The sequence below is a fragment of the Miniopterus schreibersii genome (assembly GCF_964146895.1).
Source record: "Miniopterus schreibersii genome assembly, chromosome: 7".
In the NCBI taxonomy this organism is placed as follows: domain Eukaryota; kingdom Metazoa; phylum Chordata; class Mammalia; order Chiroptera; family Miniopteridae; genus Miniopterus; species Miniopterus schreibersii.
This window is the reverse complement of record NC_138108.1, coordinates 40,691,997-40,707,378: the sequence shown is the minus strand read 5'-3', so window position 1 is coordinate 40,707,378 and position 15,382 is coordinate 40,691,997. Positions and strand designations below refer to the sequence as shown.

The 15,382-nt window shown below is 35.5% G+C and overlaps 1 protein-coding gene across 1 annotated transcript in view; it reads right to left on the bottom strand.

The window, feature by feature from the left end:
- The window catches only part of OLA1 (Obg like ATPase 1), a 121,448-nt gene that overhangs the window by 43,354 nt on the left and 62,712 nt on the right, over positions 1-15,382 (bottom strand). The window contains exon 5 of the mRNA XM_081143537.1: positions 9,664-9,839. Within this exon, the coding sequence (XP_080999663.1) occupies positions 9,664-9,839 (176 nt within the window). The remainder of the gene's footprint in view (positions 1-9,663; positions 9,840-15,382) is intronic.

Sequence of the window (15,382 nt, the reverse complement as noted above, 5' to 3'; positions counted from 1 at the left end):
TCCCTGCCCACTTCTGTCCCCACTCCAACAATCCCCCTCCAACCTGCCAAAGCCTCCATTACACAATGGCAAGAGCCCTGCACTGGTGACCTCCAACCAGCTGCATTCACTTTCAGAACATCTCTCTCTGCTGGAAATCTAAAGGCCTTTTAGTTAGCAAGCTAGTGTGCATTCAGAAGGAGTAACTGCAGGAAGAGCCCAATGTGCTTTGTTTCTCTGGCCTTTCTTCACAGAAAGATTAATCATCTGTGAAATGGAAACGGCAAACAGCAAGTGACACAAACTGAACCCTTCAAGCCTTTCCTCATCAGTTTTGTGGTTCTGAATCTAAAAGCTGCGTGTGGCAAGGTTCCCCTTACAGGCAGGTGTTAATAAAAGGCTCTAGGGTCTGAAAGGTCAAACTTAGTTCTTCCAGAAGAAGTGCATTTGAGAGTCATCTGTTTTTTGTTGTTGTTAAAGATAATTTATGGATGTTTAAAATGTGCAATTTTTAAAATTTATCGTAATACACAATTACTAGTAATAGGTTTTTTAGATTTTCATCAATGTATTTTCCTTTACCATAAATCAGTTATTCTTCTTTAATATCCACTTGTATAAATTACCTCAATATTTAGTATATCTTCCTTCCAAATCTTGCTGTTACCAACAGAAAAAATAAGGAAAAAGCCCTATATCCTTAGATCCTGATTTGAAACACTCCAGGAAAAGGACTTCCCATAGATTTTAACAGGGAAGGGGCAAGCTAAAAACTTTTAATGAAATCTAACATGTTCTACTTAAGAATAATCACTTTTACTCTTCTATAACTGAATTTCACTCATAAATGTTTAAGAGTGGCTAATGTAACACCATTTCCTACAAGGAGAAGATCAAAGTGCTATATTACAAATGCATTATGATTAAAAAAGCCCTGTGCAGCCTTGCTATTAACTGTTCTTTAAACCCTAAAAGGCTTCCCATAGATCTCACTTGGCACTGCATATACAACCTTTGACAAGTAATGTAGACCATTTTTATTCATTGCCTAAAATTGTAGGCAATTATGTGCGTCACACTGGCCACCTGCAAATTCTGAATGCCTGCTCCAGTTGTCAGTGCAAAAAACTAATGTCGGAGGGGATTAATCTAGAGGGAGAGAGTCCTCTTTAATGGCTCCAGCAGGTGAAATGGCCCAGCTGGTTACTATGATGAGTGGCCAGAACAGCTTATGTAGAGATACGCAACAAGATCATACAAAAGAAGGAGAAAACAGTGGTACCATCTAATATTTGGTTCCATTAGTTTTTTCAATTAAAGAAAGAAAAGAAGAAAATATACAAAAGAAAGCCAAACCAAAAATAAGGAAGGAAATTAAATTTTAATCATATAAAAAGTGTAAAAGACTTTTGTAACTATAAATATTTTTACAAAATGAAAGGGCTTCAATAAATGCTGGACACTAGTGAAGGAATTCCAGTATATATCTCTCATTTTAAATTAACTAGACCATCACTTCAGACATAAAAGTCTTATCACAAATGTTTTTTGGCATTCCCATCCCTTACACCAAAATACTATATTATAAATTAGAAGCACTCAAACTTTAAAGAAAATAACTCAAAAATAAAGTTCCCAAATAGTGTATTCATTAAAGCCACATTCGAATCTTTTTAGAAAAATTTATAGATTATCACCAAGTCTTTGAACAATTGAAAATAAAAATACTTTAAAATTTAAAATATTTTATTTTGTACCCAGTTCAAATACAGATGGAGGACAGTTTTGATAACTGTAGCAAATTCTTCATTTTCAAAATAAATTCTGTACATGATGGAGATTATGCAAAAATTCCTGGTCATTTGAACTTTTTGGTTACATAGCAGTGACGTGAGTACACTGTTTCTAAAGTTAACAGCTTAATGATAAGTGTGGAAATAAATCCTAGGTCTACCACTCACCAGGTCTGTGACCTATTACTTCATTGATAAAATTCAGATGAGCATACTATCTACCTCCTGGGGGTTGCTGTGAAGATCAAAAGAGATAATGCATATAAGGTGTTTAGTGCAATTCTCAGCACAGAATAAGTTCTCAGTCACTGTGAGTTGAGGCCATTGTTATGATTGTTGAAAGATTCAATGCTAGTGGTCTACAAAATGGCAATATATTCTTTTGGGTACTCCTTTAAAGCAAATAGGTATACATCTTCCACAAATGAACAATTGTTCTGCAGTCCTTTACTTCAAATTTCTGAAGGTTACCAACAATATTTGGCTTTCTCAATGAAAACTCAACTCAGGCTTCTAGTCTTAACATTCTACAAGAAATAGCTACCTGAAATACCTTTTAACTGCAAAGAAACTTAATACAGATTCACCTCAGATACCTTGCTTTTCTACTTTGACTCTTCTTACTGAGAGCCTCATATTCCACTTTAGAAATGCTCTTTTTTATGCATTTTATTATTGTTGTTGTTAATAGCATCTGCAACGTATTTAGACTCAGAGAGGATGTGTGACTTGCCTAAATTACCATAGCTAGTAAGTGGCATAGCTGAGATTCAAATTCAGGTCTAAGTGACGCGAAATTCATGTTCTGTCCTATCACCTTGGCCTATTTGTCTTCCTTACTGCTTATCTAATTGCTCCTTGTTTAGCGTAGGCATTCCTAAGGTTGTTATTCAAAGTCCTCATTCGCATTCCAAGGTCATCAGGGTAATTCAATATTCTTACTTTTTGGGTACAATCTCTGTCAATCCAGGTATCACAAAAATAATATTTTTCTTTGCACAAAATAATGTAACCCATTTATTTATTAGACTTTCTAATAAGAGTAATTAGTAGACTTCTCTATTTTTGGTATTCTTCAGTTCCCAGGGCAGAAATTATTCACCTGTGATCCACAGATTTCAGGGGTCCCTTACCCTGAAACTGTATTTAAAATTCTCTGTTTGTGTGCCTTTGAAGGACGATGGCACATATCTTCCAAATGCTTTTAACAGGGATTTATTCCAAAGAATTTATATGCATATATGCATAACCCATGGACACAGACAATAGTGTGGGGAAGGCCTGGGGTGGGGAGCGGGGGTGAGGTAGAAGGGGTCAATGGGGAAAAAAGGGGACATCTATAGGGTTTTCAAAAATAAAGATAATTTTTTTTTAAAGGGGACTTATGATCCAAAAAATAAGAATAAGGTTGTGAGTGACTCTTGTGGCAATACTCAGACACAACAACAACAGCCAATAAAGTAAATGTCTCAGGTCCATGGACTCCCAGGCCTGGGGCTCAGACACTAACCTAAAACTTGCTTCAGCCAGACCCTGCACTCGATTTTCATCTATTCTGATAAACACTGTGCAGATAAGAATTCTAGTCAAAATTCTATGTTTATCTAACATAATTCCAGTTTAAAATCCTAACAGAGATGTAGGAGAACATTACAAATTGAATATATCATTCTTCTAAAAGAATGACTTGCTTGAGAGTAAAACAGTGTTTAGAGAGAAAAATGTGTCCTGCTTTACTATATAGTAAAATAAACCATAAAGCTACAGTAATTAGAACTGTGATACTAACACCAGAAGAAAGGTGTAGATCAGAAACAACCTTTGTCCTGGCTGGGTAGCTCAGCTGGTTAGAGTGTCGTTTTGATGTGCCAAGGTTGTGGGTTTGGTCCCCAATCAGGGCACATACAAGAAACAACCAATGAATGCATAAAATGAGTGGAATAACAAAATCAACACTTTTTTCTCTTTCTCTCTCTCTCTCTCAAATCAATTTTTAAAAAAGATAGAAATTAGAGACTGCTAATAAATTATGGAATATTCTTAAAACAGTTTTTATCCATTAGGACAAGATAGATCTGTATATACATTCACATGGGAAAATGTCCAAAATATATTGCTTGGTTAAAAAGCAGGTTGAGAACAATGGAATAAGGTTAAGAATATGGGTTTTATCATCAAACAGATTTGGGTATGAGTCCTGGCTATGCCACTTAGCTGTGTAACTTTGGGGCAGTAACTGTAAAACTGGGATAATAACTCCAATTCAAAATATGGTGATTGTAAGAATTAAACGGGAAAACACATGTAAAGTAACTGCCACAGTTCCAGGCATATAGTAAATACTCAATGGACATTAAGCATTACCATTTCTGGCAGAATGCATAATGTGATTCCATTTGTGGTTTTGAAACTATATATAACAACACATAGAAGTAAATGTACTTAAGTAATGAAACTATTTGGATAGATGCCATATCCAATTGTTAGCAAGAGAAATCTCTAGAAGATTGGATTCCAGAGGACTCTCCTTTTCTGCCTTCTTTTTAAAAAACTACAATGTGTTTTTATTTTTAATAGTACATCATCTTTAGAATAGGAAAAAAATAAGGGTATATTCACAGGGTGGGGGTAAAGGAAGGACTTCATCTATTCTCTGCCCACCATCTGTAACCCTAAAATTAGCCTCCAAGCCTGATACTTCCCTTTAACCAAACCCATTACCCTAATACCTGATGGTGACACTCAGATGAGCTGACCTATGCTGGCTTGGTGGCTTTAACACAGCACAGTCAACAACACACTCAGACTAGAAGAATGGCAGCAAGGCCTCCAGCCCAAAATAGTTTGGCTAGAAGTCCATTAATATAGCTTCCTCCTGCTCCAACCCAGAGTATCCCCTTTAAATATTCCAAATCAAGACAAAACCAGTGGGGGTTTTCTCTCACAAAATAGACCTCCATTGTACATTCTACACTGAGATTTAGAATCTACCTGAACCAAAATATTAAGCAATTTTTGCTCTACTAGATGAATGCTGCTGTTCATGGAGACAAGAGTACTGATTCCTGACTATCATCTTTCTACAGGAAAGAATCAGGTTGGTAATAATGAGTTTATGGGGATACCAATGTCCTATTTTTAATTTTCTCCATCTATGTTAAGTTGGCTAAGAGAAAGTAGATAGGTGGGATATATCCAGAAAAGTATGCCTTTAGTGTATGCATCATAACATCCGTTCTTAATAAGTTATTCCCCTTAGCGTGTATATAAATCGATGGATCTAAAGTAGTCTGACTTCAAATGAGTCTAATTCTTGTGACCCGTGCCTCAAACACAATACATTTTTTTGTGTTATCCTGAAAGTCTTAAAAGTTTTGCACTTCTGAACTGCTGTCCTCATATAATTAAAGTGAGCACTGAGGACCTATAATGTGCCCATACCATTTTACACAGTATACTAAACAAATTATCTATCATAGTGCTTTACTCCCAGTACTCTCCTAAAGGAATGTGACTCAGTCCACACAGTCTCCTGGCCCAGAACTAGTGGGCACTTGACCTATGAAGTGGTCTCATTAAAAAAAAAAATTGACATGATAAATAAGCCAATTGTAAGTAAGCAGAAATTATGAAGCAGCAGAAGTCTGGAACAAAAACAACATATAAAATAGCAGATGAAGTCTAGTGGCAACAGTAAAGACAGCAGAATTCTAGTGCAGCAGGTATGAAAAACATCTGAGCTACATGAGTGGGAGAGCACCGCCAGAGAAGATGTACAGTGCTGTTCAGGGACGATTTTCACTTCAACTCCAAAAGGCCTGGCTATACCACATTTCCTGCTCTTGAATATTTTGGATTTCCATTTCCATTCTCACCTTGTATTTTAAAAATAAAAATCCATTTCTTGAAATTGCCTAAGTTGAATCTCTGTTCCTTACAACTAAAAGACCCCATTAAAAAATACAATAATTCTTCTGAGATTCAATGACTCAAAATTTACCTCTAGCAGATCATACCTATTTGTTCACATAATGTACTATCAAATAAGAAATGAAATGTTTTCCCCTAAGACCTTATGGATGTTTAAAATTTGCAATTTTAAAAAATTTATTGTAATACATAATTATCAGTAACAGATTTTTTGGATTTTCATCAATGTATTTTCCTTTACCATAAATCAGTTATTCTTCTTTAATATCCACGTGTATAAATTACCTCAATATTTAGTGTATCTTCCTTCCAATCTTGCTGTTACCAACAGAAAAAAATAAGGAAAAAGCCCTATATCCTTAGATCCTGATTTGAAACACTCCAGGAAAGGCACTTCCCACAGATTTTAACAGGGAAGGGGCAAGCTAAAAACTTTTAATGAAATCTAACATGTTCTACTTAAGAATAATCACTTTTACTCTCCTATAACTGAATTTCACTCATAAATGTTTAAGAGTGGCTAATGTAACACCATTTCCTACAAGAAGAAGATCAAAGTGCTATATTACAAATGCATTATGATTAAACAGAATGATTTACTTAAAGTAATGACTATAAACTGAGAAAGTAAAATACCTTATGCAGTGTTACAATGACCATTAGATTAATCCTGGTCAATTAAGCTTACACTCTCATGCTTCTCATCCCCGTTCAAGAAAAAGGAGCCCCTCCCTGAATCCTTCCCACTGGCCTAAGAGCATCATTGTCAAAAATCCCCTCATTTATGCTGAGAATAATCACTATGATAATCATTTCTCCAGAACCCATGAAGCAGTCCCACCTACCATAGTTTGACTCCCATATTGGTATTATCACATCAAATTAAGCAACTTGCCATTTTTATTTTGAAAATTTTATAACCCATTCCTAGCTTCGGGGTATTGTATATTATGTAAACTCAAATAATGAACTACAAGAACTTCTAATCACATCCCTGCTTCCTGCATTTTCAAATGGTCTGCTACATTTAATAAATAATTTTAACTCTGGGGTTAATTTCCCCAAGTTTATTTTTATAAAAGCAATAAAATCAAAGTATAAAAACATTTAAGGGGACAGCATTCATAACTCTACCTCCCTAAGCCACCATTATCACTTAATATTTTCTTCTAGATGATTTTCAATAGATTTCTTCAAAAATGTTAAAACCACAATGTCCACGTGGTTATACACAATGCACGACAATGTTCATAACAGTATTACTCACAATAGCCAAAATGTAGAACCAACTCAAATGTCTACAAAATGTGGCATATACATATATTATTATTCAGCCTTAAAAAGGAATGAAATTCTGATATATGCTACAACATGGATGAACCTTGAAAACACTATGCTTAATGAAATAAGCCAGATATACCCCTCACACAAAAATTATATGATTCCACTTATATGAGGTTCCTTAGAATAGGCAAATTCACAGGCAAAGAAAGTAGAATAAAGATTACCAAGGACTGGGAGGGGGAGTTTAAAGGATACAGAGTTTCAGTTTGGAAAGGGAGAGTAGTGATGGTTATAAAACATTGTGAATGTATTTAATGCCACTAAATTGTACACATGAAAAGATTAAAACGGTAAATTTTATATTTTGCATAGTCTGCCACAATAAAAAAAATTTTTAAGAGTAGGAAATTTCTGCTTTAGGTTATATCTTAAATGATGACTAAGAAGTAGGGATGAAGGACCAGCAAAAGGGCAGAGTTCTAGTAAATGAACTCACACGAAACCAAAATGTTTAGATCACTGTCAGGGGAGGTGAATAAATGTAGGTCAGGGAAGACCAAATCACAAAGGTGTTTCTGAGCATGGATTTTATGTTGGTAGTATCTTATAGGAAGATGTGAGGTGTTTTTTGTTGTTGTTGAACCTCACCCGAGGATATTTTTTCCACTGATTTCTTTTTAGAAAGAATGGAAGGGTGGGGTAGAGACAGAGAGAGAGAAATATCAATGTGAGACACATCAATTGGTTGCCTCCAGCTTACACCCCAACCAGGGGGAGGGATCAATCCTGCAACTGAGGTATGTGCCACCAAATTAATCACCAACTTAAACTTGTGATCCTAAAGAACAACCAAAAATAAACAGAATGATTAGGACAAAAAGTTTAAATGCACAGTGGGTAAAGAGACATGTAGCAGAGACTGTTGGTGTTTGCCCACATCCCTTTGCCCTCAGCAGTCCAGTAGATGCTGATGGCTTCTTACTGCAAGTCTGCCTAAGTGCTGCGCTCAGACCAAATAGACATCAGGTGCCAAAGAGTTAACACTTCTAAGAGCAGTCCATAACCAATGACTGATAAAAATTAGCTGATAATTACCTCAGCTTTCTCACCCTTCCAGTAGAAAAACTACAAGACACTTTCTCCATGGTTTTCCAGAGGTTCCTAGAAGGACTGAGCCCAGATGCTCGGGGTTTCAACCTGCTCATTTCATACTATGTATGGGTTTTGTTCCTGGTCTTAATTAATTCCTCACTCCCTAACTTGTGCTTCTGAGGTAGTTCCCAAGAAAACTACCTGCACTCCAACTCTTGCTTCTGTGGAAACCCAACTCAAAACCTAAACCTAAGTTTAGATTAAAAGGCAAAGAGTCTCATGTATGACTAAAAATGTCTTTGCAACTCAAAATAGCAGTCTTGAGAAAACTTATAAGGAGTTTCTTCTTAATTTTTATTTATTAATTACATCACATATACAATTTTTCAGGTTAGTGACAATGGAATTGATCCTAAAACCTATGACTTCTCATGCATGTATCTCTTCCAGTTTCACATATCCTACCACACTCCTTTTGAGTTTGTGCCAGACTATCAAGAAAATCAGCAGCACAACACAGGTCTCTGTGTTCCAAGACCAAGCACTCTTGACCATAATTTATTAATAGTGTGCTTAAGTTTAAATGTTAATTCTGTAGTTGATTTTTTCCTTAATAGTGTAGAGCTCCCTAATCAACTGTGAGTTTTCCAAACTTACTAAAAATAAATGAGGAAGGGAAAAGATAACAGTTTCCAAAAATGAGAAAATTAAAAATAAACACATGTATTAAAAATGCATGAAAAGTTAAAAAAGAAAATACTTCCTATGACAAAGAAGCATAAAAAGCAAGAGCAGTTTATGGAAGATGTTAATAAATAAAAAAATATATAATTAAGACATTGCTTATTTATTTATCTATTATCCTCACCTGAGGATATATTCATTGATTTTAGAGAGAGAGGGAGGGAGAGAGAGACAGAAACATTGATCAGTTGCCTCCTGTACATGCCCTGACTGGGGATCAAACCCACAACCTTTCTGGTGTACGAGACAACGCTCCAACTAACTGAGCCACTCAGCCAGGGCAAGGCATTGCTTTTTTAATGTGAAAGACAATTTGATCATATTTAAACTAAAAGCTTCAAAACTGATTTTGAAACATTTATTACAACATTACTAATAATTATTCATTATAATGTGATAGAAAATACATTTGAACATTGAAGACAATGACATATATTCACTCCATAAAAGATTAAAATTATCTACTTTAATAGGGTATTCACTCAGTCAACCCCTATGGAAGACAATTCCTTGTATAAATCACTTCTTCAAATCCACAAACTCATATATTCAATTATTTTTTAAATCCAGTAATTTTTTCATCATAAAATCACACTTCTCTAACACTAACGCTTGAAGATGTACATAGTCACTATATCAACACTCACTATTACAGCTAAATATGGCCTTTTAAGAATACCTTAAACAGCCTGTCACCCATGATACTTCATTGCCAAAAGAAAAAGTTTCTCAACAACTTTTTAACAAAAAAAATCCTTGGATTCTAAAATTCCATAACAATATTAGATCATTTTAATCAAGATAAATAAACTTACTAAAGAAGCCGTAAATTTTTACTTACATATTCAGGTTTTAGTTTTTTATCTCCTCCTCTCACAGCCACTTTTTCTAGTTTATCTATAATGGGCCCAATCATTTCCTCATCTTTAAGCTGAAGCTCTTCGTGTATTATTTCTATATCTCGAATAGGATCTACACTTCCTTCAACATGTGTGATGTCATCATCTTCAAAAGCACCTAAAATGAAATAAAAGGAAGCAATTAAATAATAATAATAAATCCAGAAGGTCATTATTAAAGATCCCTGTAAGGTTAACAACTATACAAATTATCCTGAATTCTTGCAAGTAGGACATAATATTTTTTCCTATTTGGTAATATTTAGAGAACTAGCAACAAAACAGTAATTCAAGAGCCACAACATTTCAAAAACTGATTGAAATAAATAAAATTATGCTCCAGAACTACTGGTATTTTCAGGTTTGGTACATTAAGATACTGAATTCCAGGCATGAGAGCCTGAAGTTCTAAACACTATTGGGGTTTCCAAGGGAAACCAGATTTGGGGGAGGGGGGCAAAATCATCTGGCAGACCTCTTCCCTGCTTCAATCTACTTTATCACTGTGGTTCTGACGGTGATTAGATAATGAACCACTCAGACACACAATTTACACAGCAGCTAATTTCATCGGCCTGATTTGAGGGTATGGTTTTTAGGGGGCTATCAAAGAAGCAGATGAAGGTGCATTTGTCATATATGAGTGACAACCATTCACACTATCTGAACAAAATGGTGCTGGCCCTTATTAGAAACACATGCTATTATCACATATTTAAAGTGCAGTTGAAGCCATAATTTCAAATTGCCAACTGGAAACATAAGGGTAAAACAACTAGATATTACTGAAGCATGTGTACTGACTTTATGCCCTTTTGAAGACATAATGTGGCAACATAATTCAACTGGGATTTACTCAAATTACCAGATAAGGAACAGTATCACAAAAATGAACAAATACTAAGAAATATTATAAATAGAAAGCAATGGCATACCCTCAGACAATAAATAAATTAATTGTTAATTTAATTAAAATTACCAATTAGATTATGCTCCCAAAGTGAGATGTTTTCAAACATAAAGTATGAACTATTTTAGATAGAGGTACCATAGAAATCAGCTTGAGTTTGATGGGATAAAACAGTGACTACAGCTCATTCTTACATACCAAAGACCAAGATATTCTCATTACAGGTTACAAAGACTTTTAAAATATAACTTCCCTACATTAAAAATAATTAAACTGTTTTTATCTTAACGTGGAATTATTTAGTGATAATAATAATAAAGCTTAAATATATTACTACAATGAAAACACGAGTATTTAAAATAACACTTAAGTATTCTTGGCATACAACTGATGTTTTATTATACAGTGGCAAATTCCTATGAACAAAATTAGCAAGAAACGAGGAGGTGCATTATGTCTTACTAATAAACACATGAGACAGGCCGTGCTTTAGGTAAATTTTAAATTGTTTTAAAAATATGAAAGAAGTCTCCCAGGAAGGACAACATTATATATTTCTTATCATGATTTGAGGCATCTTACACAAATGGCACAATACAAAAATAAAAAGAAAAGTTAGGCTTGCTGGCAGTCTGAGCAACAAAGGAAACATTACCAGTTCAGTTACAGAAATAACTAAACTTTTTCTGACACTCTGAAAAATATCCTAGCCTGCCCAGGTGTGGCTCAGCGATTGAGAATTGACCTAGGATCCAGGAGATTGAGGTTCAATTCCCAGTCAGGGCACATGCCCAGGTTGCCAGCTCGATCCCCACTTGGGGGTGTGCAGGAGGCAGCCGATCAATGACTCTCTCATCATTGATGTTTCTCTCTCTCCTCCCTTCCTCTCACTGAAATCAATAAAGATATATTTAAAAAAAAAAAAAAAAAAGGAAAATATCCTAAATAGTTGTCTTTATGTAGGGGCCAATGAGTACTATAGTGATGTCCTCAACAACATCCCTACAGTAAATGCATCAGCAGGTTTTAAATGGCAATGTCTTAATGACTACCCTCAATTTTAACCAAGTGGGTAATAGAGAGAAACAACAATTACAACTTTCCTGGAAGCAAAGAAAATAAAGCTCTTTGAAAACCTGAACTAATCCAAATAGAAAACTTAGAATAAAGAGGGGGGTGGGAGGTCACTTGTCTATCTTACAACTTTCAAATTATTCTCTAGATTGCACCCTACCTGGAGTCTGCCAAGGATTAGGCTAGGAAAGGAGTTATGACTCGATCATCACTAATCCATAAGAATAAAAACTGTAAGAATAAAAACTTGCCCTAGCTGGTTTGGCTCAGTAGTTAGAGTGTCAGCCCTCAGACTGAAGGGTCCCAGGTTTGATTCTGGCCAAGGGCATGTAACTCGGTTGCAGGCTCGATCCCTGGCCCTGGTCGGGGCACATGCAGGAGGCAATCAAAGGATGTGACTCTCTCACATCTATGTTTCTCTTTCTCTCTCTTCCACTCTCTCTGAAAAGCAATGGAAAAAAATATCCTCAGGTGAGGATTAAAAAATGTTTTTAAAAACCCTCAAACCACAGACACTATACACTCTGGATTACATTGTTGTTTCTATGCCTGAAAGTATTATTATTATATTCATTTGTATGGAAGGTACTATAAGAACTTACATTTATTTTTTATAATAAATATTTTTAAATTAATTATTTTCCATCACCGTTTATCTTTTCATACCCTCCTCCACCTCCACCCACCACCACAATCACCACAACACTGTCTGTGTTCATGAGTTCTTTCTCTTTCTTTTTTGCTCAATCCCTCCACACCCCGCCTGGCCCCCACCCCGTGACAGCTGTCATCCTGCTCTCATTTTATGAGTCTGTTTCTCTTTTGCTTGTTAGTTTATTTTGTTGATTAGATTCCACATGAGTGAAATAATATGGTACTTGTCTTTCTCTGACTGGCTTATTTCACTTAGCATAATGTTCTCCAGGTCCATCCACACTGTCCCAAAGGATAAAATTTCCTCCTTTTTTATAGCTGAGTAGTATTCCATTGTGTACAAGTACCACAGCTGTTTTATCCACTCATCTACTGATGAACACCTGGGTGCTTTCAAAACTTAGATATTGTAAATAACGCTGCAATGAACATAGAGGTGCATATTTCTGTCGAATTAGTGCTTCAGGTTTCTTCACATAAATTCCCAGGAGCTGAATTGCCAAGGCCATAAGGCAGTTCCATTTTTAATTTTTTGACATAACTCCATATTGCTTTCCTGGATAATAAATCCTGCCGAAAATTAAGCAAAGGGAACAGTAAAGTTATCCTTTAAAATTGAATAGCCTTCTTATGAAATGAGGCCTAAAACAAGTGTAAAATTAAGCTTATAAAAAATGTGGGGTCATTTGGGCAACTTCCCATTTCTTAGAACTAAAAAATTATAGAGTACTTTCCAAAGACATGCTCCTGGGTTATTAACAGACTTTACCATACACTTACATTATAGCATTCCTTCACATCTTATCTTTTTAGTATAAGATTTAGTGGTTTAAGAAAAAGGGCTTTAAAGTCAGACAGGCTTACTGGTCATAAAATTTTAGCCCAATTACTGAACCTCTAAGGATCTCATTTTCACATTTTTAAAATGAAGATGTTTCTGTGATTAAATCAAGATAACATATGTAAAGTGTTAAGCAGAGAGCCTAACACACAGAATTCTTTCAAGTAACTGGAACATATGCTAATTTTTTAAGGTGTGTAGGGGTTCCCCACACACACTAATTCTTACTAGTTCACCAGGACATTTTTAATCCTGGTGCATGACCAAAGTTATTTATTTCAATTTCACTTTACTAAAACAATGATTATTTTTGTGATTAATATATATTAGTAATAATTATTATCACAATTCTCCTTTGGGGAAAACACTGTACTGGTAAAGATAACTTTAGTCATTGTGAAGACGACACTATATCATACTAAATTGCCTGATGAGAAAGTTATTTCCATTTCAATTCTCTTTCAGCCCTTCTATGTCAAAGAAAGTCACAGTTTGATGCTGTTGGTCTTTGATGGCTAACATTTATAACTTTATCTTTTTAACAACAGAGCAGGCTTCAGCCTCTTTGCTTCTAAAGACTAAAAACTGTAACAAATATGTAGTTTTTATTGTATTTACTCTTATTAGCTTCAATTTTGGCAAGTGGTACTCATTTTCCACTTACATTAGAGACAAATTTCCTGTTTAAATAAATTTAGTAAAATATGTAAGATCACATTTTTTGGTAAAATTAAGAAATGTTGAAAATATTAACTATGGTTATTTTTGTGGTGGAACGTTATGATTTTTAAAAACTTCTTGGTACTATTCTGTATAAAATAGGACAAGGTGATAGAGCTTATGTGCTGGGGGCTGGGGAGGAGGGCACGTTGCTATGTGATACTTTAGCTGAGATAGTCAGGGAGGCCTCTCTGAGGAGATGACATTGACATTGGAGCTGACACCAGAATGGCCAGAATATGGATGGCAGTAATGTGAAGATCTGAGGAAAGAGGATTCTAAGAAGCAAGCATGAAAATTCTAAAATGGGAACAATATTGAAGTGTTTCAGAAATGGAAATAAAATCAGTGTGGGTGAACCACAGCAGAGGATAGTAAATAGAGTTTAAGTTGAAGTAAGGCAGTTCACATACATGTGAGACAGGGGAGTTTGGATTTTGTTCTAGCTGTAATGAGAAGCCATTGATTGGAGAGCTTTAAATAAAGGGGAGGTAGGGTAATAAGATAAGATTTATAATTTAAAGAGGCCACTTTGGCTACTTTAAAAAAGAATAGACTTGCCCTGGCCGGTGTGCTCAGTGGTTAGAGCATCAGCTGGACCACAAAAGAGTGGCAAGTTCAATTCCTGGTTAAGGGCACGGTCAAGGGCATGTACCTGGGTTGCAGATTCCATCCCCAGCCACAGTGAGGGAGCATGTGGGAGGCAACCAACTGATGTGCCTCTCTCATATCGATGTTTCTCTTTCTCTCTCTCCTCCCCAACCTTCCCTCCTTTCACTCTCTCTAAAAATCAATGGAAAAAATATCCTCAGGTAAGGATTAACAAAAATGAAACAGACTCTACGGAAGGGACAAGAGTGATGACAGAAAGACTAAGTTAGGAAGTGGCTGCAGTAGTGCAGATGAGAGATGACCAGATGTATGGAAACTTGATATAAAAATGTAGCTGAGAAGTATATGTACTGGGATGGACTAGATGTAGGAAGGAAGATCATGACTGTAGATATAACATTAGGAGTATAAAATCAGATGTGTTTCAAGTTATGGGTCTGTATGACATCACATAGAGACAGCACACCAACACTGAGATGTTTGATAGGGAAGGAGGACTTGGCAAAAGAGACTCAAGCGATGACAAAGTCAGAGAAAAGGTACGAGTATGATCTTATTGGGAGAGGGGGGAAAATGTTTCAAGAAGGAAGAAGTATTCAACTGTGTCAGATGCTATTTAGAGGTAAAGAAAGGTAAGTACAGAAAGCTGGTTACTGATTTTGGTAAAATGTGGCTCTTTGAGAAACACTTCAATAGTTACATCCCTTTTCTCTACTGTCTATTTCTTCCATACATTAGAGGTGAGAGTAATATGATTCAAGGACATAAACCTGGACCTATTCTCTTATTTTATGTAAGTCAAGAGTACAAAAGAGGTAAATTTTAGCATTTCCAAGTTCATTCAGGTTTT